General features: G+C 35.0%; 1 protein-coding gene across 13 annotated transcripts in view; it reads right to left on the bottom strand.

Moving 5' to 3' along the window:
* IQSEC1 (IQ motif and Sec7 domain ArfGEF 1) overlaps window positions 1–27352 on the bottom strand; it is a 307267-nt gene that overhangs the window by 54768 nt on the left and 225147 nt on the right. For 12 of the 13 annotated variants that reach the window (XM_087709086.1, XM_087709092.1, XM_087709094.1 and 9 more), the window contains one exon: window positions 170–452. In XM_087709086.1, coding sequence (XP_087565212.1) covers window positions 170–452 — 283 coding nt within the window. Of the gene's footprint in view, window positions 1–169; window positions 453–24474; window positions 24644–27352 lie in introns of those variants that run through there. The other variant, XM_014057970.2, reaches the window with a different exon arrangement.

The raw sequence follows: 27352 nt of genomic DNA, 5'->3' as shown, positions 1-27352 counted from the left end.
TGCTTAGCAACAGAAATTTAGGTCATAATTGTCGTTGCAAATGAAGGACTACCTGTACACATAAGTGCTAAATTCTAGAGGCTCATGAAAAAAAATCTCTCAAGAAAGTTGATAATTAGTACATTTCTTTTTTAAAAATTTGATTAATACAGCAACACAGCTCAAATACCTGTTTATCCTGCAAGTCCGATGAGAGTTCATAGCTTTCTGAGAGGGACCGTGACCTTTTAATAGCTTCTTCTTCTGCTTGTTTTCTTAATATTGACGTTGAGTGCTGAAGCTTTGGCCTCCGGGGCCTTTGGTGTCCAGGGGAGACAGAATATAGACCATATGGAGAATGGTCATAATGATCTGGACTTAGAGCTGAACTGTGAGTTATAGTTCCTTGATGATAAGCAGATGAACTATCCAGGGATGTGCCAGTTTCACTTCCAGGTGCTTCACCCTCAACACTGGAAAAAAGGAGAGTAAAATGCAACATGGTTAAGATGTATAGTATAGCTTTTTACTGCTGCAGCTCCATATGTATAATAAATGCTGGTTTGTTTGTTTGATGCCCATCTTGGCAAATGACTCTGGGTGCTCACAATTAAATTATTAACTGTGAACTATTAATCATGTCTAAAATATTCACTTTCAGATACACACTTTAGGAAACTACAAATGACCATGTTTACAAATTTCTGACACTTTCGTTTGTTTCTAATGTAATACAATGTAACATAGATAAAATGAAGATTTAGAAATTTCAAACATTGCTATTATTTCCTTGGCAACTCTAAACTTTGCCTCATGCAATTTTTAATAGGAATCTCTAAATAAAAATAAGCTATGTATATCACATTATTAGCAATTAAAAAGAGCAAACTAATCAATAATTTCTGGAATCAGCTTAGTGGAACAATGGAAACCAGTATCCAGTTATACAAGAGAGTAAACTAGTGCCCATTGCAATCTTAGAAGACATTCAGCTTTCCCCATAACACAATAAATGGTGCATCAATTTTTGCAGATCTGACACCAGAACATCTATTATGCAATAAATTATTTGTAGATACCAACATGTTATGAGATTTGGTATTTCTCATGAAAGATCAAATATAATTTTAATAATCAGTGTTGAGGTTTCAGTAAATGTTACATGAGGAATGAAATATTCCAACTCATACAATAATGCAACAACTAATATATTATAGAAACATGACATTGCACAGGTTTCAAACTAATTATTTCATTTTAATTACTCTTTCCATCCCACTCTTATTTCCAGTCTTACTGTTACAACTTTATAAAGTAAAAATAAATATTCAAGTTGCTTCATTCTTGCCAACATATAAATTGTTCAATGGCTCTAAAATGCTTCATCAACAGGATTTAGAAACATGCCAAACCCACAAGAAAAACAAGTTCCTGCCAAATCTCCGTGGAGATGAATGAACCAACACAGTAGCCAGCAAGAATATGAAAGGTACTGTTAGATGAATGCCAACATAAATAGTAATGATCATGCAACCAATATAGAAAAAATTCTTAAATTTTTTATAGAGGAGTTTATTTATTGGATTTTTTGTAAATATTAAACAGGATAAAAATGGTAATTAATCCTCAGAATTTATTTAGTTATTCAATTTGTATAGCCACCCCTCTCACATATATGATTCTGGGCAGCTCACAATGACTAAAAACAAGAATAAAATATAAATAAAAACAAGCATACCACCACATTAGATCATAATTAAAAACTAAAAACATAATCAGCCAGCAAACAATACATTCCTATCAGTTTAACCACTGAAAATGCTCATGAATATCCTTGGACACACCCTCTAAAAGCCTGGTCATGTCATCAGGCCCTTCTTAAAGGGCAGAAGGGCAGGTCCCTATCTAAATTCAAGGGGAATTGGAAAGATGGGTGCCAGAGCAGGAAAGGCTTTCTTCCTGGGTCCCATATAGCAATAGCAATAGCAATAGCAGTTAGACTTATATACCACTTCATAGGGCTTTCAGCCCTCTCTAAGCGGTTTACAGAGTCAGCATATTGCCCCCCCAGTCTGGGTCCTCATTTCACCCACCTCAGAAGGATGGAAGGCTGAGTCAACCTTGAGCTGGTGAGATTTGAACCACTGAACTGCAGATAGCAGTCAGCTGAAGTGGCCTGCAGTACTGCACTCTAACCACTGCACCACCTCAGCTCATATGATGATATTCCTTATTACATGGGACCAGGAACATGTCTCTGTTGCCAGGTCTGAATCCCATGTCACTGACCAAAGACCAGTAGTTAATGAAGTGAGTTAAGTGTAGACCAGAGGTGGTATTCAGCAGATTCTGACCAGTTCTGGAGAACTGGTAGCAGAAATTTTGAGTAGTTCGGAGAACTGGTAAATACCACCTCTGACTGGTTCCGCCCCCATCCATTCTCTGCCTCCCAAGCTCTAGCTGAGTGGGAGGAAATGAGGATTTTGCAGTAACCTTCCCCTGGAGTGGGGAAGGAACGGGGATTTTATAGTATCCTTCCCCTGCCATGCACACCAAGCCACACCATGCCCACCACGCCATGTCCACAGAACTGGTAGCAAAAGTTTTTGAATCCCAACACTGGTATAGATCCTTGATTCTTATACAAGATATAGCAATTTGGTAAACAGCCTTGAAAGACATCATAATCAATAGAATATTGTAATATCTTTTTTTGCACACATTATGAAAAAGTCTAATTCTCTGGAGAAGGCTCTAGCCCTGGAAAAATGTAAGCAGCTAGGTGAATTGAGTCAGTTATAGTTGCAATGGGTGTACTTTTGGAAAACCCAAAAGACTAGGTCAGAGAAAAATCATCATGGAGAAAATATATTGATGTGATCATTAACTCTGTTACAACAACTTGATGGCACATGATCAATCAGAAATCAAAATCTATTTGTCCATTTCCCAGTGAAAACTACTGTTGCTTTCCATCCAGAAGTAGCCCAAAGCCAGATTGGAAAGGGACAAGAATTAAATCACCAAAACTGCTAACACCCTGTGTTCCTCAAAAGAATACACACAGATGCATACCTATCTCCATCACTGACATAGCTGTCCTCATATACACATTACCAAAAGGAAAACTGGTATGAGACATTAAATTGTTTGAGATGACTTCTCTGTTCTGAGTACACAAAATCATTAATATTTAAACAATAGCTTTTTAAAAGCAAACCTCACTTGCTATTCTAGAATATGGTTTCAGAATGAATATGAACACTATAAATGTAGATTATAATAACTAAATTATATATTTCATATGAGATAGACTTTATTATTTACTTTTAAAAACAGCTTCCTTCAACTCGATAACAGAATTAATATGGATTAAAAATATCCAACAAAGTAAGTAGGGGTTCATGTCTCAAGTGCTTATTATACTTTTCATGGGAATTTAGATTTGCCTTCCTGAGTAAGTTCATGGTTTCTTCAACAAAAGTTTAATAAGTTAAAGTTCACTCCACATACTAACCCAAAATGGAATAAAATGTAACTTATGTGTGACACTGTTCTATTTTCTCTCCAATTACTCTATAGCGTTTGAGTTCCCTCAACTATAAATATTTATAAAAGACTGAACAGTATTTTTTAAAAGTGCAAGCAGGTTTTTAATGCACCACTGATATTTTAACATGGTTTATATTTGATAATACCACATTGTTCTCTAAATATATACTTAAAAGCTATGATAAAAATATAAGTATAAAAATAATATATAATCTATTTTGAATGCATTCGAACTAAATACATATAGTGAAGAAATGAATATAAATATAAAAGGAAAATGGATTTGGGTATCTATGAAAAATTGAATTAGCAAAGATACTTGCATAGGGATGTAGACTGCCTGTCATAATACAACAGGTACAGGTGGTCCTCAGCTTAGTATTTTCATTGCTAAGCAAGGTGATTGTTAAGTGAACTGCATTCAATTTTATGACCTTTTTTGACATGGAGAATCATTGCAGCTGTTAATAGAATCAGGCGGTCATTAAGTGAATCTGGCTCCCCCCCTCCCCATTCACTTTGTTTGTTGGAAGCTAGCAGGGGAGGCCACAAATGGCGATAACAGGACTCCAGGACTTGGCAACTGTCCTAAATACATGCTGGTTACCAAGAACCCAAATTTTGATCAGGTGGCCGTAGGGATGCTACAATGGTCTTAAGTGTGTGGACTTTTTTCAATGCATTGTAACTTTGAATGGCCAGTAAACAAATGGTTATAAGTTGAGGACTACTTGTGTAGTACCAAGGGATATAAGATATTGTTTTAGTAGTTGCAGGAATGTTAAGGCAGTTATGAATCACGATCTTAATTCAAATCCTATTAGGACGTTGGTCATAAACTGAAGGGGCATGGGAACGGTTTTCATAAATATCTCATGCAATACTTTTTGGGGTTTTTAAAAGGACAAATCAAGAGAGCAGAAGTGAAATCACATCAGCTCTTAAAGTTCTAATTGACTCGGGAACAGTGTTGTTAGCAGTGTTGTACATCGAATCATCTTAGTGGAACAAGGTGAAATTTCATGATTTATTTATTCCAAGTGGAGGATGAGTGCAAGGTTATCAAATGTATTTTACTTGAGAGATGTGTCAACTTTTGAAAGGTCATGTATAACTACTGAGTACATTCTGATGGTAAAAATGCAGCACATTTTGTAAAAGAAAAGAATGAGACCATTTGTAGCATGGCTGTGGTTTAATCTCAGTGGCCAGAAATGAAATCCAAGACTCCGAGCAGTCTGCAAACTATGGAAGAAAAAGCAAAATCTCCTAAATCCTTTATGTGCCAACATGTCTTGCTTATTAAAATGGTTTATACTATTCTTAATGTGATACTACTAATTAAAAACATTTTCAATCATTTAAATTTTACCCATGCAAGGTAAAGAAAATATTTTGAAAGAAAAATTGAACAAGAATCAAGAATATTCCTCAGTGAATTACAATATTGTTGCCAATTATGCCTGCCAACTAAAATAAAATGAATTCTCTAAGTTGAACTCAATTCCTTGTGACTTCAGGAATACTCCCTTGTAGCTTTATTAACAAGAATATTTAAATAGTCTTCTTCCAAGGTTTCCCCCCCTACTTTCCAGTCTAGCCCAAAGCTCAGATCAAATGTGAGAGCCTTTCTTTTATTATTCAACAGTGTGTCATTTCTAATTATTTATTGCCCACAAACTGTTTTTTAGCCAGTTGAATCAGTGAGGATCTTCCTCATGTACTCTGCTCAAGCATTTTTCAGGTAGTTGGAGAATTTTTTTTAAATGTGTATCAATGAGCCATGATTTGAGCAGCGAGCAAAGTGGAAATTCAATAAACTCAATGAAATTATTTTGAGACACTATGCTAATAAATAGTTTCTGAATTTTATCACAACACTTCTCAAACTGTATTGCCACTATGGTTAATTTGCTATTTCCTGAAAATCATACACAGATGAATAAAATGTTAATTTTATTCTTGTATGTTGAACGAATACTGACTTTTATACCAAAAGCAGTCATACACTCAATGTACATTTGTGCTAGTACATTTGCCTAAGATATATCTGACTATACTTCCCTGTGATCTTAACTCTTTACAGTATTGTTATGTGATCTTAGCTCAGTGGCTAAGATGCTGAGCTTGTCAATCAGAAAGGTCGACAGTTTGTGGTTCGAATCCCTAGGGCTGCACAACTGAGTGAGCTCCCGTTACTTGTCCCAGCTTCTGCCAACCTAGCAGTTCAAAAGCACGTAAAGAAATTCAAGTAGAAAAATAGGAACCACCATTGGTGGGAAGGTAACAGCAATCCGTACACCTTCAGTGTAGCCCACATGAGCACAGAGATGTCTTGTGACAGCACTAACTCTTTGGCTTTGAAACGGACATGAGCACTGCCTCCTAGAGTCGGGAATGACTGGCCCATATGTGCAAGGGGAACCTTTGCATTTATCTTTTATGTGCTCTTTGCTCAGCCATTCCATGCTAGTACAATGAATTTTAGGATTAAGTATCAAAAGTGAACTTCTAATATAACAGCAATTTAACTCTTATTTGATTTCATATACCACAAATTATTATTATTTAGCATATGACATATAAGGCTAGGGAGGCTACAATGTTATACACCCAGTAGAAGTCCTGGCAGCCAACCATCACTAGTTAATTTGTTGCACCAATGTACCACAAGAGGGCAAACTAACTTCACACCGGCTGGCCTGTAGCCTTCTCAAAGGACTCATCTAGTCTTCCCTCCATAAACTATTTTAACCACATATCATCATAAGATGTCATAAATATCTATTCGGCTTGTTTCTTCTCTGAATTAACTTGATGCATTGCACAACTAAGAGAACATAAACTGAATAGTAAAACTTTGCCTATTTGGATTAAAGATGTTCAGGTCAAATGCTATCAATATTTAGTTAAGCACATACTAAACGTTTGTTCTGGTATATATATGCCTGCATTGATGATGCAGAAGTACTACAATGCTAAAGCTAAAATTTACTTTTAACTCCATAGAACTTTATAGAACGTTTTAGAAGATTCAGAGTTTTCCCTTCTCTTCAAAATATCACATTGTTTCTAAATTTTACTTTTTGAAATACTGTATCTCATTTTCTTATATCATGCAAAATAATAAAATATCAATGATCAGCAATGGAACACATTTGAAGAAACAGAACATGTAGCTGTTACTGTATTTAGAAGGTTATAAGCTAAATTTGGGGGGAAAGTATCAAAAAACTGTCAGCCAGGAGGCAGTTTAAGGTTTTACTTTACTGGAACTCATTTAGCTACATAAAGCTATTATTGTTAGTATTAGGTCTTATGTGGTTTTAACCTTACTACTGGGAATTGAACTCTTTACACAGTGTACTTAGCTTAATAAACTACAATGACTTGGTTGTCAAAGATCTGATAAAATGCTGATTTTGGAGACTAAATTCTATAGCAATATATAAATAATAAGATGACAAAGGAAGATAGTTTGTTGAAGGAAAAATTCATAAAAGGGATCTCATGAAGGACTTCCTGAAAAGTAATCAGTGAAAAACTTAATATTTAATGGTGTGTACTTCAAAGGTTTTATTTTCTTTATTTCTATATGATACTTAAGGATATAATTTAAACCAATACTTCCATTGCAATGTATTACAAGGTTTCATAAAATATTTCAAAGTTTTCATTGCTGGAATTCTATTTTATAAACTGGATGTGTGCTTATTGTGCTAATTTTGCTATATACATTCACTGTGATTTATAGAGGACAAAGTAACATAAATGAAATAATAAACACATAATATTCTGATCAACAACTGAGGAAATTAGTTCAGATACAGATAATTTCTTATTATCTTATTCAGCATTGTCTAGAATATAGCTTATTGGGTATTATAACAAATCTTAGCATAAAAAGTAACACTGCAATCACTATTTAAGTTATCATCAGAATGTTAAAGAAATTTCTGCAAGAATTATTTTAGATGGCTAGCCTCGAAAAAACTCCAGGGGTTATTCTTCTTAACTATTTTGAATATATTTGAGGAAATATTTGAGTGTGTGGTAAGATCTAAATAAACAGTGAAAATATTCAAACAAAATATTGCTTTAAAGGAGAAATTTTATCCATTAACTATTCTGTTTGTGGGTATTTAGTTCAGAGTTCATAGGATGATTACATATGCTTGCTATGTTTCGCCAAAAACACTTGTCAGCAAAAAGAAAGCCTGTTTTTCTTAGAAATCCAAAAGTCTAACTGTGCCAAAACCAAAGAAAGGAAATCTTCAAAGCCACAAAATAATAGAGCAGCATATCAGCTAGTTTTTTTTAAAGAAAAATAAAATTGTTTAAAGATAGACAACAAACTGCAGTATTTCAAGGAGATGAAATGGTAAGAAAATCAAAGGTTGCCATATAGGCTTATGCTAATTTATAATTGGAGGTCTCTATACCCGTAGTTGTGCAAATTAGTTGCACAGAAATTGCTTTCTAAGATCAAAGGCAAGGATTACAGTGCAGAATACTCATATGTAGAGCGCAAATCACTTGCATAGATTTCACACGAACATCTCTGAGAATAACATGGACTTACAATACCTAAATAAATAGGAAAACAAATAAATATAAGCTTCAGGCAACAACTACTCAATGGAAAGTACAAGGATAAAAGTAAATTGTTAATTGGACTATAAGGGACATAGGATAGTCTGCCTAGCAGTTAGCCTAAACATTCCCTTTCAAACACCCTCTTCCTATAATTCCCCCCCCCCACACTTTTTAGCTGCCACAACTCTTAAGTTTAAGTATTAATAATATTAATCTAAAAAGAATTTTGTTAGCATTACACTAAGATTCCAGGGGAATTAGCAAGCTTAATTAAGATTCTGTTTTCAGCCCATGAAATCCAACTGTTGTTTAATTGACCTTTTCAAACTAAACACTGGAACAATTTAAAAGAAAAATAAATTTCAGAGATGCTCAATTTTTTTAAACACCATGAAAGGGTTCAGTAGCTCCAATGACTCTGAGCATGATGTTAATGACAAGGTGAACTGATAAAGTGATCCTCATTGGAAAATTTGAGATAAAACCCAGGGACAGCCTGATTTTCATTCTTTTTAAACTGTATCTCCATTATTATGTCTGTATCCATTTCCTTGAAAATATTTACACAGAAATTGATGGTGTTTATTTACAAGGAGATACATACAGAATGGCCTTTTAGTTTTGATATTTACCATACTTCTACAATAAAGTCACTATATCACCTTACACAACCTAGATTTTTCTACAGATTTCTTTTCTCTTTTCTTTACCTCATCAGAAAACGAAGTCTATCGGAGGGAGGAGCCAACTTCGCGACCAGATGGTCGTGCGGTCTCGATGCTCTGAGACCGCAGCCAATACTTTTGCCTCTGGGTGGTCCAAATGGACCTAGACCGTCCCGAAGAGACGGTGAACAGGAAGGTGATGGTGATCTCAGGGATATCACAAAATCCCTGAAAGAAGCAAGATAAGTTTTCAAGCCATCGACAAAAATCCAACCATGGCTGACAAAGTTGGGGCAGCTCCAAAACGGAAGGATACGGAAAGATAAAGTGTTTCCAGCTGGTGAGGAACTTTTACTGTTTTAAAAAGAGACTGCCTATAAAAACCTAAAATTAACTTAAATTGAAGAATAGAAGAGTCAAGCGGCTGAATTAAATTTGGAATGGTTTTGAACAGTGGCTATCTTACTTTTTAAATGCTATCTTCATGGATGGAATTTATGCAAGCCTTTTGAAACGGATGGATTAAGTTTTCTTCTACTTATTGTTCTCTGTAACCTATAGACTAAAGTTTTTCTCTTTCATTGCTGTGGGTATTTTTCTAATTCATTTAAAGATTGGACTCTTTTTTCTAACTTGAAATACAAAAAAGATACAAAAGGAAACTAGATTTCCAACAGTGTTACTGCTGCTCGGAGGCTGGGAGGTTTTGTTGATCGGAGCTTTGTGTATTGAAAATTGGACACTTTTTTTCTTCATGGATTGTTTTGACTTGGCACTACAAGGTTTTTCTGCTCGGCTACAGAGAGTGATAAGAAGAGAAGCATACAGATATCCCTTTGAAGTATATTTCTAATCAGAGAAAAGTGAAAACAACGTTCTTTTTGAATCTATGCTTTAATTTTATTAACCTTCCAAGCTAGAGCAGCTGTTTTTTTTTAATAAATGTTTTTTAATTTTAATTGAAACAAGTACAGCATCTTTCTTTACATCTGTAGAAAATGTATCAATCGATTACAGATCCTCCACGGTCAACAAACATAACTCATATTAACTCAAGCATTATTATATATCCATTTTCATTTGACTGTAATTATTATTTAAAAATATTAATACAAGTAATAATCTTGAACAATACCTGCCCATACCAGTGGGGAAAAAAAAATCAAAAAGAAAAGGCAAAAAAGATAAAACAAAAAAAGACAAAAACGACAAAGGACAAGGCAGGAAAAACAAAACAAAACACAGGTATCTATTATAAAAAAAAGAAGTATATCAGCTGGTTACAACATGCTTTGGTGCTTCTCATCCATTAACTCATATTAATTCAAGTATCTTGACTCAAATGTTTACCATATTAACATCATTATACCTCCAGTTTTAATTACCTATAGTTATTTAAACATCCTTCATCCTTAGCTATGCCAAAGAATTAATCCATAACACATGCTGACATTTCATTTACTTACTTGTAAAATCCTCTATTTAACATCAAATCCTCATATCCTATTTTAGCTGAACATCCATAATATTTAATTATATCATATATCATAACATTTTCCCAGTATTGATTAACATTTGATTGTATGTATTTTATTTAGTTTTTATAATAGTGATAATTATTGTAATTAATACTCTTTATGTATAATCCAAAAATGTTTTCTCATATCCAATTGTTATTTATCATATCGACTCCACATTATATACATTACTATCAATATCAATTATTATTCAGCTATATCTGTTACAAAGAGAGCAATTAGGTTTAGCTAGATTTCAATTGTATTCTTCAGTCTATCAGCCAATTCCACATTATATACATTACCATCAATGTCAATTATTATTCAGCTATATCTATTACAAATTAAAGTAATCAGATTTAGCTAATTTTAAGTTGTATTCTTCCATCTGTCAGCCTGTGTCCCTCCAACAGCAAAATTTTCTCAATCCAATTGCCATTCGTTGGATAAATTTACCAAATGTTTTTATAAGCAAGTCCAGACAAAGATATCTTCGCACCTTTTGGCTCTGAATGTCAGTGATGAAATAATAATGTTGTCCCGGGCTTGTAAGACTTTTCAAATTGACTTTAATTCTCAAGGGTGGATTTTTCATTTCTCCTGCACTCTGTCTCTTTAAATGAATCTTCTTTATAGCTCCCCCCTCCTTTCTTCCTCTGAGATAGACCAGACGCCATTTCTCACATTTTCCATTTGTATTTCAGGAACATTCAAACATTCAACGATCTCAGTTTTTCCTTCATATTTTAAAATCAGATGATCCAATTTTCTTTCCAATCTCTGAAAAGAGTCAAAAAGCTCTCGGCATGCGGAAAAAAGAATCTGGAGTGAGACCTTAGAAGTATTTTCAGACGCCATGATGTGTCGTAGTTAGAAATTGCAAGTAAAAACACGCTGGAAACTGTGCAATCTTATCTGATCGTAAACACAGCAAAGTAATAAAAATGTCAGATCGTGAAGGGCTAATTAGTAGAAAGTTGACTTTACGATCCACTTAGAAAGAGTCAGTGTGGAGGGCTACCGAAGCGTTCCTTGAAGCGTTTAAGAAATAAAGTAGCCACCAGCCATAAATCCATTAAAAAAAGACCAATTCACCGCTAGATTCTTCTATTTTTTGGTTTCAATTAGCTTAAACTTTTAGTGCGGACAGTCTCTCTTGAATAATAAAATCAGCTTACCAGATGACATCACTTCTGCCATTCTTAGGGGCAACCTGCAGTTTCAGTTAGCACGCAGCTAATCCAGAAAGGAATTGGCACGAGGGGTTAATACCCCCCCCCAGAGACTTTGCGAATGTCTCTGAGGTCCTGGGTCTCCCCCCACCTTCACTGTCGTCTCTGGGACAGCTAGGGTCCAAAGAACCCATCCAAAAATCCTTCGGAATAGAGGAATTTCAGGAATAGCCTGAAACTCCGTCTTCTCACTGCTAAGCCCCGCCTTCTTTTCTGCAGCTGTGTTTGTTAAAATGGCACAATTTCAAAAGAAAATATCAGTCTCAAATTTGCAAAAGATACTTTCAGAAATACAGAAATTATCAATAATATATGAAAGAATAGAGAAAAAACTGGAATACATAGAGCACATAAATATGATGAAAAAATTGAAGATGTTTATCAAATGCAAAATGTGGTGATTGAAACTCAAAAAATCGAAGTGGAAAATGAATATAAAGAGATTAAACCTATTGATACTTATGGTAATTGGTTTGTTTCTGAAAATGGAAAGAATGGAATATTGAAAGAGGAATTAAATGGAGAGGAAATCTATTCCAGAGGGCAAGATACAGAAGAAAAACTAAAGAATCTATAGACTTAAAGAGACAAATTCTATTAGCAAAAGCATTGATAGCACTGCTGACAATCAAAGATAAGCTGAATAAGGAAACAGAAAGAGGGCATCAAATTTATATGAGAGATCTTATAAGCAAGGAGTTGCTAAGGGAAGTCTATACAAAGCTGATCAAGAAGATGATTAGAGAATTGGCACCACAAATGGCAGAAGATATGAGACTGTTTTGCTATTGGAAAGATACAGGTTGATAGATGGAAGAATATAATTTAAAACTAGTTAAACTTAGTGAAATTTATTGATAATAGATATAGCTTAAATAAATAACTGATAATGTTACTAATGTATACAATGTGTAGTGTTATGATGAGTATAATTGGATATGAATATTGAATGGTACCCATGTAACGAAGATTAGCAATCCCTTTGGATTATACATGAATAATAATAATAATAATAATAATAATAATAATAATAATAATAATAATAAACTGTTAGATAAAATTAACATTTTGATTATTAGGGGGAAATGTTATGATACAGGATATAGTCAAATAAAGGAGGGATAAGAATAACAACGCATATATAGATATGGGTATAACATAAGGAAACTGGATGTAAACTTTAAACAGTGATTTGGAAAGGAGGATTAGAAAACTTTGTTATTAAATAATATGGATGTTTAGCTAGAACAGGATATAAGGATTTAGTGTTAGTGGAGGATTTTAGAAATAGTAATTGAAAGGCCAGTATGTGGTTATGTATTAAATTTTGGTATATTTTATGATTAAGGACACTTAAATGAAAATGGAGATATAATGATGGTGACATGTATAAATATTTGAGTTAAAATACTTAAGTTAATATGAATTATGTTTGTTGACTGTGGAAGAGATGCACAAAAGTTTTTTTTTTGTAACCAACTGATACACTTTCTAAAGCATGTAAAGAAGGATGCTGTATTTGTTTTAAATTAAAAATTTTTTAAATGTTATTTAAAAAAATTTAAAAAAAGAAAATGAAGTCTGTCAAGGTTATTACTGTGCTAGTACATGGGAAACACTCAGATTATTAACGGATTAACACAATTTAATAATATTAGCATTTAAAAGCAAAAACATTCAAATTATTTCTAAATGTAATTTTTTGTCTTTTGAAGCTTATTTATATTTTACAAGACAGACATCTACCTCAATTATTCTCAAGTTCTGTAAACAAGTTCTGTGTATAACACCTTGCAATATTAGATTAATTTATACAAAATTTGAAGTCAATTTGAAAGTAACTTTGGTATACCATAGCATTCATAATGGAACTGATTTATTGGAAATGAATCCTGTTCACTTCCAAACCCAGAAAAAGTTGGCCAAGTGTTGCCATCTGGTATGACCATTTTCTCTGGCAACACTTCAAATTGCTTTTCTCATCAGTAGGATGCTGTTTCATTTGCTTTTCTCATCAGTAGGATGCTGTTGCCTCATCACAAGTAACCATTTTTCTCCTGTCTCTTGCACAAAGCTTCAGTTTACAATGTATCTAAGCAGCAGCCTAGTACTTTGAAGCCACTTGGTCAAAGAGGATGGGAATAAAGATTATTCTTGTCAACTACACATTTGCTTACTTTGCATAAAAGTAATGAAAGGGCACCTGGGAAGAACTGCAAGGATCTGCAAATATAGTCAAGATAAGTCTGGTCTAGTTTCCAGTTCAGTTTCAGTTTCAGTTTGATTTTCCTTCATCCTTGTTACTATAAAAAACAACCATGGTTCAAGCTTCTGTGAAAAACACCTGCTATCTTTCTAGCTTCACTGCTGGAACTGGCTTTTAAACAGAAACAGAAAGAATAATGTCTTTGTAGTTGTTTGGTCCCATTTCTTTCAGCAAAAGGTCCAAGAAATGCATTGAACATGTATTAAAAATTTCTGTATATGATGGAAAAGTTTCTTAATTTTATGTATGAGAAGGAGAGAATGGGAGTGAGGGAATGTTTGTGGTCTCTCTCACTTTCTCTCACACACAGTAAATTTCTCTATACAAAGGGATAAAAATGGTTTCTTTGAATGCTAGAACACAATCAGCTGCATGCACACCTGGCATAGCACTTGCTTCAGTAGAAGAAACCTTTCCCTCTTCCAAGCCAACATTACTCCCACTTGATTGTTTATGTGCTCCCATGCTCTGCTGAGCCATCTAGATATGAGATGCAACTTTGAATATCATCCTCAATCATAAAATATTCAATTTAGAATTTTTGGGAGGCAAATAAGAAAGTTCCTGCTTTGTGGCAGCCTTTTCATATTTTAATACTAGAGTCATTTAGTGTCCTTCAGAGAAGCCTTTAAGCATTGATTAAATTTCATGGAAAGCTTTGTGTATTAAAGTAATATTAAACAATGTAATTATCCAAGATATAAATCAAATCAAGCTGATAAAATCTGCTACTTGATTTATTCTGGAAGTATTTTCTCCTTTGCTGTTTTAAAGAATTGCTCATAAGAGATAGCAGAAACAGCCGGGAATAATTTTGACTAAATTGTACTCCCTTTTCAAATAATATTTATATTTACAGGCTGAAGGAAGTTTAAAGAACAAAATCATTTTAAGAACAAAGCAGAAACCTCTAGAAATGATAAACTTTAAAGCTACATTGCATAATAAAAATATTCACTGACATTCTGCTGTATAATACTTGCAATATAGACTTGCAGACCAAAAGCACTATGGGCTATACATATAGTAATTTACTGTGACACACTTCAAAATATATTTCATTCATTCATTCATTCATTCATTCCTTCATTCATTCAATTTATATTGAGAAATAAAATTAAAACAATCACAATAATACAAAAATGAAAATATATGTATAGGTGAGAATAAATCACACATTATAATCACTAAAATAACCAAGAAATAGATTCTTGCATACACTCTGACCCAGACCAAGACATGCAGCTGAAAAGCAGTGGCTATTCTGATCTCCAAAGGAAGCACGTTCCATAGGATGGACTGTATAGCAGAAAGGACTCAACAACTGGAATTCCTTGGCTAACTGGACACATAGCATGCCCATTTTAAAAAGTTAATGTCATAGTCATGAATGTTTTCAAAAGTTGAACCTTTTTCTAAAACTGTATAAAATTATGTAACTTTCATTGTTCAATCTGTTGGCCAAGGCTTCTTAAACTATTCAAATTAACAATTTGATGAACAGCATTCCACCTTGGAACACAACACAGAGTCAGCAAAGAAAAGCTTTTTCACAGTACATTTTAGAAGCAGCAGCTTGCTCTAGTCTTTATCTTTCAGAGTTATTTTTTTTTATTAAATTTATATGCTGCACATCTCATTATTCAAAGTGATTTTGGGCAGCAGAGGCATTAAAGATATATAGAATTTTCAAATATCACTGTCAGGGGTTCCTAAACTTTTTGTCATCACAGTTCCCCTAAAAATCCAAACACTGAAACAAGCACAAATGAAAGGGAAAAATAATAAAAGGAAATCTTGGGAAATGTGGATTTACTGTAGCAATATAACTAAAAGGTTCTTCACACTTTTCTCGGATTCAGAGTTTCTCTTAACAGTTTGACAAATCCTGGCATAAGGATTAAGGATTTTGAACTAGGGCTGGCACATATTCATATTCCTGATATTGATGCTTGCTATTCCTAGCATTTAAACCAAAAACCATAATTTACTGTAAATAAAGTAATTTAATTTACTTTACGACATAGAATTAAGTGAAAGCTACTGAGAATCAAAACCAGAAAATCTGATTATAATCCCATTCTGTGTCTCTGTATTCTGCACCTGGACCAAACTAGTGTATGCCAGAATAAATTAGGAAAGGTAGTTTTTAATTAAAGGTAGTTTAACTAGATTCAAGCATAAGTGATTGGTAGTCCACTTGTGGGTAGACCATTAAGAAGCTGAAGTGTGTCATTGTACAATTTCATTCCACATTGCAGGCATAAAGACAGATGTCTGCACACAAAAATTTCTCCTGGGACAATCTAAAATTAAATATGCCAATTGCTCTTTTGTTAGAAGCTATTGCTGCTATTCCTCTGAAACTGATATCTTGCTATTTCACAATCATGATCTTCTCTATCCCCTCTCTCATGGTATGATAGCATAGCAACAGAAACATACAATAATAATTTCTGTATTAAACAAAATTATTGGGTGGACTTCAATAACATTGAAAGGATATGTTGTAAATATGAGTGCTACAATAATTTTCAGTAAAATGTCAAAAAGTAGTTCAGGTTTGTAAACAATCTCTTTTCAACACTATACATGAAACATAAATATTTCCTTGAAATATGAACGTGAATCTGATTAAAAAATTAAAATACTTAATTTTTCTAGAAAGAGATGTCAAATCTTGAGCAATAACAGATGTTCTGGAATAATATAAATAGTAGGGCTTTCCATAAACTTTCCTAGTTTAATTTACTTAAATTCAAGATTTCTACTAACCGAATCACTGCACAGTTTATGGCTGTTTTGTCTTGTGATATTCCTTTGCATGTGTTTTGCCCTTGTGGCTCAACCATACAATCATCACAAGTTATCTGTTATGGTTATACTTTTGGACACATTTTAACACAACTTCCATTTATTCCTTTAAGACTACGATTACCCATCTTTACTCAGGTCAGACAGTCAAGTGATTTTTTTTTTTGAAATATTTAGATGCGAAGATCAAGATAGCTGGGTTTTTAGGGAATATACAGTGAACAATTACAAGTTATACATAAATGTTAGGTTAAACTAGATTTAGCAATATTTCCTTTTGTTTTTCTTATGTTATACATTTAATCTTTCTGGCTTATTTTTCTTGTAACTTTTTTGCACTTTGCATAATGTTGCTTGTGTTGAAAGGATAAACCTGATAGGTATGCATGTAAAAATATAAGTTACTTCCTAACAAACTGATGGCAAATAAACTCAAACTTGTATTCATGTTTACCAAACTATGGGTATGAAGGACAAAGTTCAACAGATGACTGCTCTTAGAATCAATAAGGGAATAATTAGCTCAGAGAAGTTATTTACAAGTTTATTTTATACAAACAGGACAGCATGAGAAATAATCCTTCATTTATAAAACATAAAGAAATAGCTTAAGTAACTCGTCAAAGTCAATTCTAAATATTCTATTCCTAACTTAGAGAAGGTCTATGTAAGTGATTGTTAAAGCTGGCACCATATTTATGGCATATAATCAATCAGGGTTGAAAAAGATGAAGAGAAGATAAACAGCATTTTACATTTCATTTATTAAACACAAATGGAAAAGTGGGGCAGAGTTTGAGTGGCTATGTTGCCCAAGGCTGGTTGCTGGGGAAATTAGAGTGCAAGGAAGAGAATGTTTTAAGAAAAAGTGCAAGAAACAGAACAAAACAGTTTTAAAATTATCTTTCCTGGAAAGAAAAAAAGCACTTCATTATTAGGGAATATAGAGCTCCAAACAGTTTCATCAAAAAGAAAATGTAAAATAAAGAAGTTATATAAATGAAAGGTCTTGATACATTTTAAGCACTCACCAATATATTATCACATATGCTTTTCTGGATTACATTTCACCTCATGAAATACCATTGAGTATAGTTCTGAAAGAAGAGTAAAGTATATACACACAGCTGTTGGTGGGGGAGATACAAGCAGGAGAAAGGAATGGCAGGAATTGCTGCATTTCAAGTTTTGATTTATTCTTTTAATGTAGTCCCATGCAATGTATATTTCAGTTATAATATACTGTTGTCCATAAAAGCTTATTTAATTTTTTTTAAATGCTGCAAAAATCCTTTTAGAGTAACATAAATATAAGACAAAAAATCAGTTAGTAGAGCCAACTTGTTTAAGATGAGTGTTGAAAAAATATACAGTTCAAAAAACCTTGGTTGCATTTGGTTTCATATACTAGTCAATAAATTCATATGAAGAGCAGACTAAACCAGACATATATTATCTTCAATTTCTGTATATGAATCTGACCCTTTTTCCTGTGAATTCAAACATTTCCATATATCAATGTATTACTAATCCCATTCTAAAACCCTAAATAAAATAATCACGTTAGCAACATATTATTTGTCATATCTGCTCCTGAATTCATAGTCACACACATGTTCTTTACAGCTCAATTAGTAAGACAATGAACTTGAGAAGTAAAGATATAATCCTAAGGAGGAAAGCAAAGATAAACTTAGATAGGTATTTCTTTGATAACACAGATCAAAATAGTTAAAACAGCGATTGTTCCAGTGATAACATGTGATTGTTAAAGTTGGACACTTAGAAATAGGGAAAGCAGATCAATGCCTTCAAATTAGGTGTTGGATACTAATAATACCATGGACTGCAAGAATATCCAATCAATTACATGCCCAAATAGATTGATTGTTCTCCTGTGACAATGATCAATAGACAGAAACTCACATGTTTAGGTCATGTACTGAGAGAATAGTGTTTTTTTAAAAAAACAACAACAATAAGGCTGAGAATTAAAACGTAACTAATAATAAATTAAAGTGCTTGTTCTTTGAAGGCCTATAAGTTATTATCAAAGAGACGTCAAAAGTAAACATTTGCTCATATAGTCACCAAGAATCAACCCCAACTCTAATTAATTGTAAGCTTAATTTTAATTACAGCTATTCAAAAAGATGGTAAACCTAACATATAAAAATAGTATAGAGTATTTGGTTTTGTTTTATCTAGCAATGAATACCCTAAGGGGGTGATCTAAATGCAGAATGACATTTCCTGGTGATCCAATATCAATCAAATTCAGTTGTAATTTTGCTTTTATCTATCTAATAAGTCATGAATTTTATCCTAATGGCACTTGAAGCTGATGAAGCTATAATGCCTTGGGGTGCCCAACTTTTCCTCCCAGGTATGTTTGGTTAGTCAATGGTAAGTTTCTGGTCCCTGGTGTTGAGAGACTGGGTTTTGGTAATAAGAGATGGCATGGCAGAACATGGATTGAGGGTGGACAGCACAGTGCTTGCTGGTTTATCACTTTCCTCAAGAGGTTTTTTTTTTTTTTTTTACAGTTGGGGGTGTTTGGGGAGAAGATGTCCACAGGGTTTGGTGCTCTTTCCTTCCCTATTTAACATTTTTGTGAGGCCTTTGGATGAAATCATTGAGTGTCATGGATAGTACAATAGATTCTAATTCATTGCATTTCGATCATAACTCTTTTATAGACAGTATTCTATTCTTGCAATCATAGTTTCAATTAAAGAAAGAGCCATGGTGGCACAGTGGTTAGAAGGCAGTATTGCAGGCTAATTCTGCTGACTGCCAGGGGTTTGATTCTCACCAGCTCAAAGTTAACTCAGCCTTCCATCCCTTGGTAAAATCCAGATTGTTGGGGACAATTTCAATCTAGTGTTTCTGTATTGTTTGGTAAGCAAGTTTTAGAATATATAGTAAAATCTCTAGAATGTTTAGCAAGACATCTGACAACAATATCTATTTTCTCCTATTTTCATCAGTTATGCCTATATCATAAGATCCAAACTGAACAGTGGATATGATTTCTTGCAATCACTGCTGGTAAGTTGCCACTGCTTTACTCCAGTATCAGGAGCATGTTGCAATCTAGAAGGACCAGATAACTCAAATAATGAATCAGTAAGCCCAGGAGGTGGGACAAAATATACCAAAGCATCACTCTCTCTATAAGTATTAAACCAAATCTCAGCAGCTATAGCTGAAGTAGCTGTAGCTGTTGCAGCCTACCAACACCAAATAGTCACCTTCTTGCTACATAAATATAATGGGAATCCAACTGAATCTTCATCCTTCAAAATGAATTATACATTTCCTTAAGAGACAAGCAGGATTTCTTATAAATTGACACAAATGGGAATTATAACTGGCCTAAGAATAGAGGAAGCTGCAAAACAGACAAGAACTTGTTCTATTTGGACAATTATGCTAATTCTATGACTGGCTTGAGGGTTAACTTTTATGATTCAGTCAAGCAAGTAACCACCAACTGTGAACTCTGTTACCTTTTACATGGTAAGTATCTGATGCAGGAATATACTTCTGACCTCCTGTTGTTAGCTCTGTATGTTATTAAGTTTTTCAAGATGAAAAAAAAAACTTAATTGGACAATTTAAAGAGGGTCAATCATATGAAATATGAGACAAACTAATTCACCAGGGCACTCCAGAGACTTTTTCTGTATTTATCCATATCTTATTGGGTATTCATAGAAAATCAAGGCAGAGTATAGGTAGAAGGGAAAATACCATCATTCACTCTGAAATTGAGAGCCAATACAGCTGGGCTATTTGCCTAAGAAAAGATGGTATAATCTAGACCCAGGCTGTCAAACTCCTGGCCTGCAGGCCATATGCATCACATGCTGGCCATGCCAATGCAGTTTTTAGTGAAAGGGGGAGGGGGAGTCCAATATGTCACATGATGCCGCTGTGATGATGTGTGTTTGACACCCCTGATTTAGATAATCTGACTATATATATTATCCTCCTAAGATTCTTTCTTCTGAAGCATCACATGCCACTTCTTGTGTAATATGCAATTAGATGCCTCAAACATTCCCACTTGGCCTACTTGTCTCAGCCTCCATGGGCTTGGTAGATGGAGTAACCAAAAATTAAATGGACCCCAGAGATGGGAGGCTATCCAGCAATATTTAGTAATTCCCATTACTCTATGTAAAAGTCCCTGAAACACAACTCAGCAATGCAACTCAGGAATTGCTAGCAACTTTCTTGAAATCTCCATTATATGCAAATATAATGCCCATCGGTCTGCTTGACTCTTTTACGATGGACTTTGATACCATGTTTTCCCGAAAATAAGACGGGGTCATTTAACCCCCGAAATAAGCGCTTGGCCTTATTTTTGGGGAGGTCTTATTATTTTTGAGGTACAAGAGGTGGACAGCGTGGTCACCTCGTGGCTGCTACTGTGTTGCAATATTTTTGGGGAGGGCTTATTTTCATGGGAGGGCTTATTTTAACGCATGTGCTCAAAAGCCTGATAGGGCTTATTATTTGGGGAGGTCTTATTTTCAGTCAAACAGGGTAATTAATGCTGGCTGATGCTTAGGACCCAACATAGAATCTACTATACACTGAAATCTACATTAGCAAACAACAAAAGCCCTTGCATCTTTATTTAGCCTCCTATTATGTTTTCCTATCATTTGGAAAGCAAATTGGCTTTGAACCTACATTTTGCTGGCCATGACATAAAATCTGACTTTACAATAACCTGAAATCCTTCCAACTTCCATCACCAATTCCATCACCAATCCTCAGCTGAAGGTTCCTCCAGCTTTGCTTACAAATATGTAGGCTATACTGAGATGTTTGAAAGGGGAAAGTGCAGACTGCCCTAATTGTGCTACTATACTATCAGTTTTATTTCAGGAGATAAGGTCATGCAAAATACCATTATCTAATATTTAATATATAACAGGCCTACTTGAAAGTATGTATTGATGACAATTTGTGGAAAGCCGTTCTCAGCCACTAATCCTTTGCATTAGTGCTACTACCATTTTTTGTTAAAAAAAAGAGAGAGATGGATTTCTCTGTAATAAGGATAATCATTAGGGATCATTATTTTCTAATCTCATTTCTGAGCTCTTGAAAATTTCTGCAGAAAGCATACATTTTTATCAAATTGTCTCTTACACGAGAATCTCCACAGACATTTAACTATGTACTTTGGGATGAACATCCTCGAATGATGCGGGAGTATGAATGGATTTCCAGAAAAATTGTAGATGACAGGAACCCTTTCAGCAGTTCCAAAAATCCTCCAGACCCATTTGCACTGCTCTTCATTTGCCAGCGAAAATGGAACTCGCGAGGGCTGCTGGCGGCCCTCCTGAGCTCCACTTTTGCTGGCAGAGGGTTGCAAGTGTTACAGACAAAAATGGAGATTGGCAGCCCATTTTTACTTGCAGAGAACTTGGGCCACCACAGTTGCCTCCGACATGATTGATGTTGAGCTTGACATGCCCAGCCTGGCCTCACCCACTCCAGCCCCCCGAGATTAAACAGAACTCTGATGTGGCCCTCAATGAAATTGAGTTTGACACCCCTGGTCTATGGTATCCATGGAGGGCATTAACTCCTCCATTGGCCCAGACTCATTCTTGCCTGATAGATAATAAATATCTCTGGAGTGCAGCAGTTCAAGCAGGGATGATGCTGTAGATTACAGAAGGCAATACAGGAAAAGCAACCCCAGCTGTTTTCTGGACCCCAAATTGAACCAGAAGGCCTTACAGAGCTTCAGAGAACCCTCAATGACTCATGGATGACCACAGACCACTCCCTCCATCCCCAGTCTTCATTGATTACACACATGGTAGATTAGCAACCTAATCCATAATTTTCCTTATTTTATTCTTTCTCATACAATGCCAATTTAGACATGAAGAATTAACATAATGCATTTGGAATCAGAGTATTTATTCTTTTTTCTGGGCTATATCAAAGAGTACTTAACTTATTTGGAATGAAAAGCTTTCAAACTCAAAGGGAACCCCCCCCCCCCAGCAATTTCTCATTTCCCCTGCTCCGAAAGAAAACCCAAAAAGTGATCAGATAAGTCACTAAGTTGATCCTTTACATAAAAACGTACAAATATGTTCTTATTTCCTCTTCCATACAGATCAGTAAGATCATTTATTATTTGGACATTATCTACTTTTGCTTCATAGGTGAAGAACGGCACTCATCATTCATTCAATCCTTAGATAGGGAAAAGCTGAGTAAATTGTAGACAGTCACTGGCTGGAAAGCAGTAGTCACCCCTTCTCAAAATTTCTTTTTGTTAACTTACTTCCAGAGCTAAGTAGGAAGTATGCAAGTCAGCAAAATAAGGAACGTCAACAGAGTAGTGCAGAACTTTGCATTTGATTTGTGCCCACTTCCAAGTATGCCAAGAGCAGGAACACAATACCTATTTGCCACTTTTTAAAACAGCTGTCTTTTTCTGGGCTCACACATTTGTCCTCTGCTATTGCTATTATAATCTCAGAAAATACATAATTGCTTTTAAAAACCACAGGCAGGTTCTATGTTCATGTTATCACACACTCTTGAAACATCTTTATGAAACTTAGTCCAAAACACTACATAATCCTACAATGCTTATATATTCCTTCTCTCTGAAAGTGCAGAATATAGTCTTGTTAACAGAAGCATCAGGCACTTTATCCTCTCATTATTTGCTCAGCAAAATTCTCCTGAGTAGTCCAATTCTGAATTTCAAATCCTCTTTACTATGCTTTTTTCTTCAAAATAAACACAAGAGTATTAAACATCCTTTTTCCAGATAGGTGGTTAATACTAAGAAGAGTAGCTTTTTCTAAAGATCCTATTCCAAATCCTAAGTGCTTACACAGCTGTAACTCCAACTGGTTTAAACATTTACTGCATTTCGGATTGTGGCTTTTGAAATGCAGTGATTTGCATTTATATTCAGCATGTCATATTTTTTGTTTTTCTTAAAAAAAATGAAAATGAATAAAGAAGGTTCTGTGTTCAAGTAAATTGGAGAAGGTGATAATATAAGTGCAATTATGTACAAATATAAGCTGCAGCTCTTGCCATATTGAAACAATAGTATTGCTTTAGACTTAAATAATTTTTGCCTCCATATTCAAATGACTAAGCTATACATCTTAACCCTAAAGGATAGATACAAATGCTGTAGTGTTGTTTTTGAAACCAAACATGTGTACTACTAAATATAAAAGTATCCTAACTGATAGGATATATATGGATAAAAAGCTACACTTGTTTATTATACTCAAAATACCTTTACAAAACATTTAAAACAGATTATTTAATATTATAAAATATATAATATTCCAAAATAAATCCTTGCCTGGATATTATTCTGCCTAAAAGACAAGAGAATACTACACTATGTATTCTATATGTGCTTACACATTTTCTGTCTATGTGTAGATAGTCTGATGTCAATAAAGAGTTGTCATTTATACATTATTATTTGTTCTATTTCTTATATTTGTTAGAAAATATTTCTTCCAAGAATGCTGTAATTGTTACAGTAAAAACCAACAACCAACAGTCAGTGAGACCAAACACTGAAACCCTTTGTGTCACCAGAATAGTATTTAGATGTGCAGCTGATCATTTTCTTAACCACACTGCCTCAGTCTCTCGCTTTCTCTCCCTCTCTCTCCACTAATTACACAAAACCATCGTTCAGGACTAAACAAAGCTGTTCTGAAATTTGCAACTGAAATACAAGGGGAAAAAATTCCTTCCCCTCCAGACTGGTCGTTTGGCTTTACGAAAACCCATGTTGTTTCCAATAGGCGGTAATGGCTTACCAGCTGTCAAGCTCCAGCTCCAGCAATGACTGAGTCCTCTCCGAATTACAGTGCAAGCACCACATGGCTGGAGAGAAGAAGTAAAGAGGACCCCCACACAAGTTTATAGCATATTTTACCCCCACCCGGTCTCGCCCACCACTTTCGCCTTGCCCTGAGACTGCAGAAAGAGTAACTAGAGGACGCCCCAAGAAGCGTCCTGCTAAGTCTCCAGAGCGAGTGCTGAGAGAAGGGGGAGGGGGTCCGGAAAGGCACGAGCACTCGGAGGTCCACCCTTTTCCAGCCACAGCGCGCGCGCCTGTGCACGCGCATGCCCTCACTCAGTTACCCTCTCACACATCCATCCATTCCGCCAACCGCGCGAGCTGAGAATACCAATGGCAGAGATTGAGGAGGGGGGGCTATCTTGTGAAGCAGAGATTGATTTTCGGAGCAAATGACTTGGCGGGGGCTAGTTGGGAGACAAAAAAAGAGACAGGGCGGTAGTCACCCCAGGAATAGAACATTGTGGGGTGAAGTTAAAAAAAAGGGTAAGGTTTTCTCGTCCTCTCTTGGGCATTGCAGGCATGTGACTTCGAAGAGGAGGAGAATGCACAAGCAGCGGCAGCCCCCGCTTCCTCCTCCTCCTCCCACTTATACTTTTCTCCCTGCTTCTTTTCACGTGACGGAAAGAGGGGAGGCAGTACTATTAATAGTGACATTCAGACTTCTTCGCTATTCAGCAGCTTCGGCGACCCTAGTAGCGGCTGTTTCCTCGGGCCGGCGGGCTGGCAGGCGCGCGCCCACACACACACAAAATTTCGCTTTGGTAGCAACAACTGTTGCCTTGAAACGGCTTGGAGCTATTTTGAAAAAGAGACCGTTCCTTCTTTTTCCTCCCTTCCCTTTCTTTGAGTTCTCTTTTCTTTGCGATATAACTTTTATGTTTCATAACGGCATTTTGGCCGCACTGTCCTCCAAAGTTAATTAAAACTCAAAACAAAGAGACTACAGAACGCTTGTTAACTGCAAACTGATTACCCTAACGATGTCCTACTGGAATAGATTTTGGGCTTTAGCACTTTTAAATCCACTTAAGCAGATATGAATGAATAGGATGAATGTATCTGGTTTTGAAAAATGAGGTATGAGTAAGTTTTTTCTTTGTCCATCCATATAGCTTCTGAAATCTGATTCTGCACGCTCCAGAAATGCTAAGCTGCAAGTCCCAGAATCTGCCCCCCCCCCCAATGCATATTTTGACTGAGAAATATGGGAATTATAATCCAACATTTCTGGAGGGCAGAATGCTTTTCCAGAGCTATTAGATGCAACCCAAAATCATATTAGCTTTGGGGGAGATAATTTACAATTATGATTTGGAATGGATTTCAAATTAATTTGGCTCATACACCTGCTTACAGAGAAAATTTACTGTTACAGCATGCTTAAAATCTCCCATGAAGGTAATTCCACTCTGTTCATATATTCTTGGCCAGTAAACACACCAGGAATCCTGAGACTATGTCATAAACATTGTAACAAAATGCCAATGTGGAAAGTGTATCAAATTATAAAATATCAATTTTCCTGAAGATAAATTATTGAGATAACTCCCTGAAACCTTTTCTTCATTTCCACTGGAAACTCAGTGTACCTAGTGTTCTGAGCCCCTTCTCTAGGGCTCAGAAGCATTCTATGAATAAATGTTACAGAAGGTCGGGAAGCAAGCTTTATTTATTTTCATGAAAAAAGTATTTTTTAAAAAACATAATCCCATGGGTATAAACTTTTAAGAGCCAGAAAAAAAGTTGCTGATGCCTCCAATCTTCATCTTAATATTTATAATAGTTTTTTTGTACTTCAAACCCATCCGCTTACATTTAACTTCCCAGTCCTTCAGTATTATTCGGTATCCCTCATACAACCTAGTCTCTCATATTGTTTTTCCTTTGCACATCTGCCAGTTTCTTGATAATTTTAACCTACAGTGCCAAATATTAGGCATGGTTAAGGAAAACATGGCATTGTTGTTTCATACAGATGTTATACTACACTAGCTCTGCGACGGAATTCTGTAGCATCCCACATGTATATATCTCCAAATTGATGAATCATTAATAGTTTTTTGGGGGAGGGGGTTTGAGGTGTCATGGTCCATTAACAAATATACATCTAACTAAAAGTGACACCATTAGCCCATATTTTACAATATGTCTAGTAAGAATATGCAGGAAACTTGTTGAAGCCAAACCATAATTGATTGAAAACCACAATTCTAACTCCACTGTAGGGTTGGGAAAGCTGGCAACAAATGCACTATAGAAGTACATTACTTGCCGTTTGTTGTCACTTTGCAGAAAAGTTAAGTAACCGTCTCAAATAATATTGACTTAATATTATTTGACTTAATATTAAAGTCACTCATTACTTTAAAAAGTTTATTTGGATTTTATTATACCAATTACATTTCATATAACCGGTCAATGTTTTATGAGCACCTCCTTTCCTTCTTTCATAGTTTTATGATATTTATTGGATACCAGTAGAGGCAGTGATGAATTGTCATAAATGTATGACAAAGATGCTATAAAAAGCTAATGCACACCTGAGGAGGAAAAACATGCCACAAAAAATAGGCATGAAAATTTGATAATCAGTTACCTCCTTTAAATAATTAACAAAATATAACAAACTATAATTTATTAAGTCTTATTAAGTATGCTGAAGTGACTATTAGTCTTATTAAGTATGCTGAAGTGACTATTCGTCGTGATTCTTGTTTACCCTCGAAAAGTAACTCTTATGCTAGGTTGAGAAAAGGTGATTCTGAGTCATGACAAAATTTAACATGCCATTTGAAAACAGAAACAGAGGAAACAGATCAACATGTCATCTA

This window comes from Thamnophis sirtalis, unplaced genomic scaffold (assembly GCF_051295495.1).
Source record: "Thamnophis sirtalis isolate CommonGarterSnake01/CBP01778 unplaced genomic scaffold, rThaSir2_p1.2 scaffold_3, whole genome shotgun sequence".
Taxonomy (NCBI): domain Eukaryota; kingdom Metazoa; phylum Chordata; class Lepidosauria; order Squamata; family Natricidae; genus Thamnophis; species Thamnophis sirtalis.
This window is presented reverse-complemented; position numbering and strand designations above follow the sequence as displayed.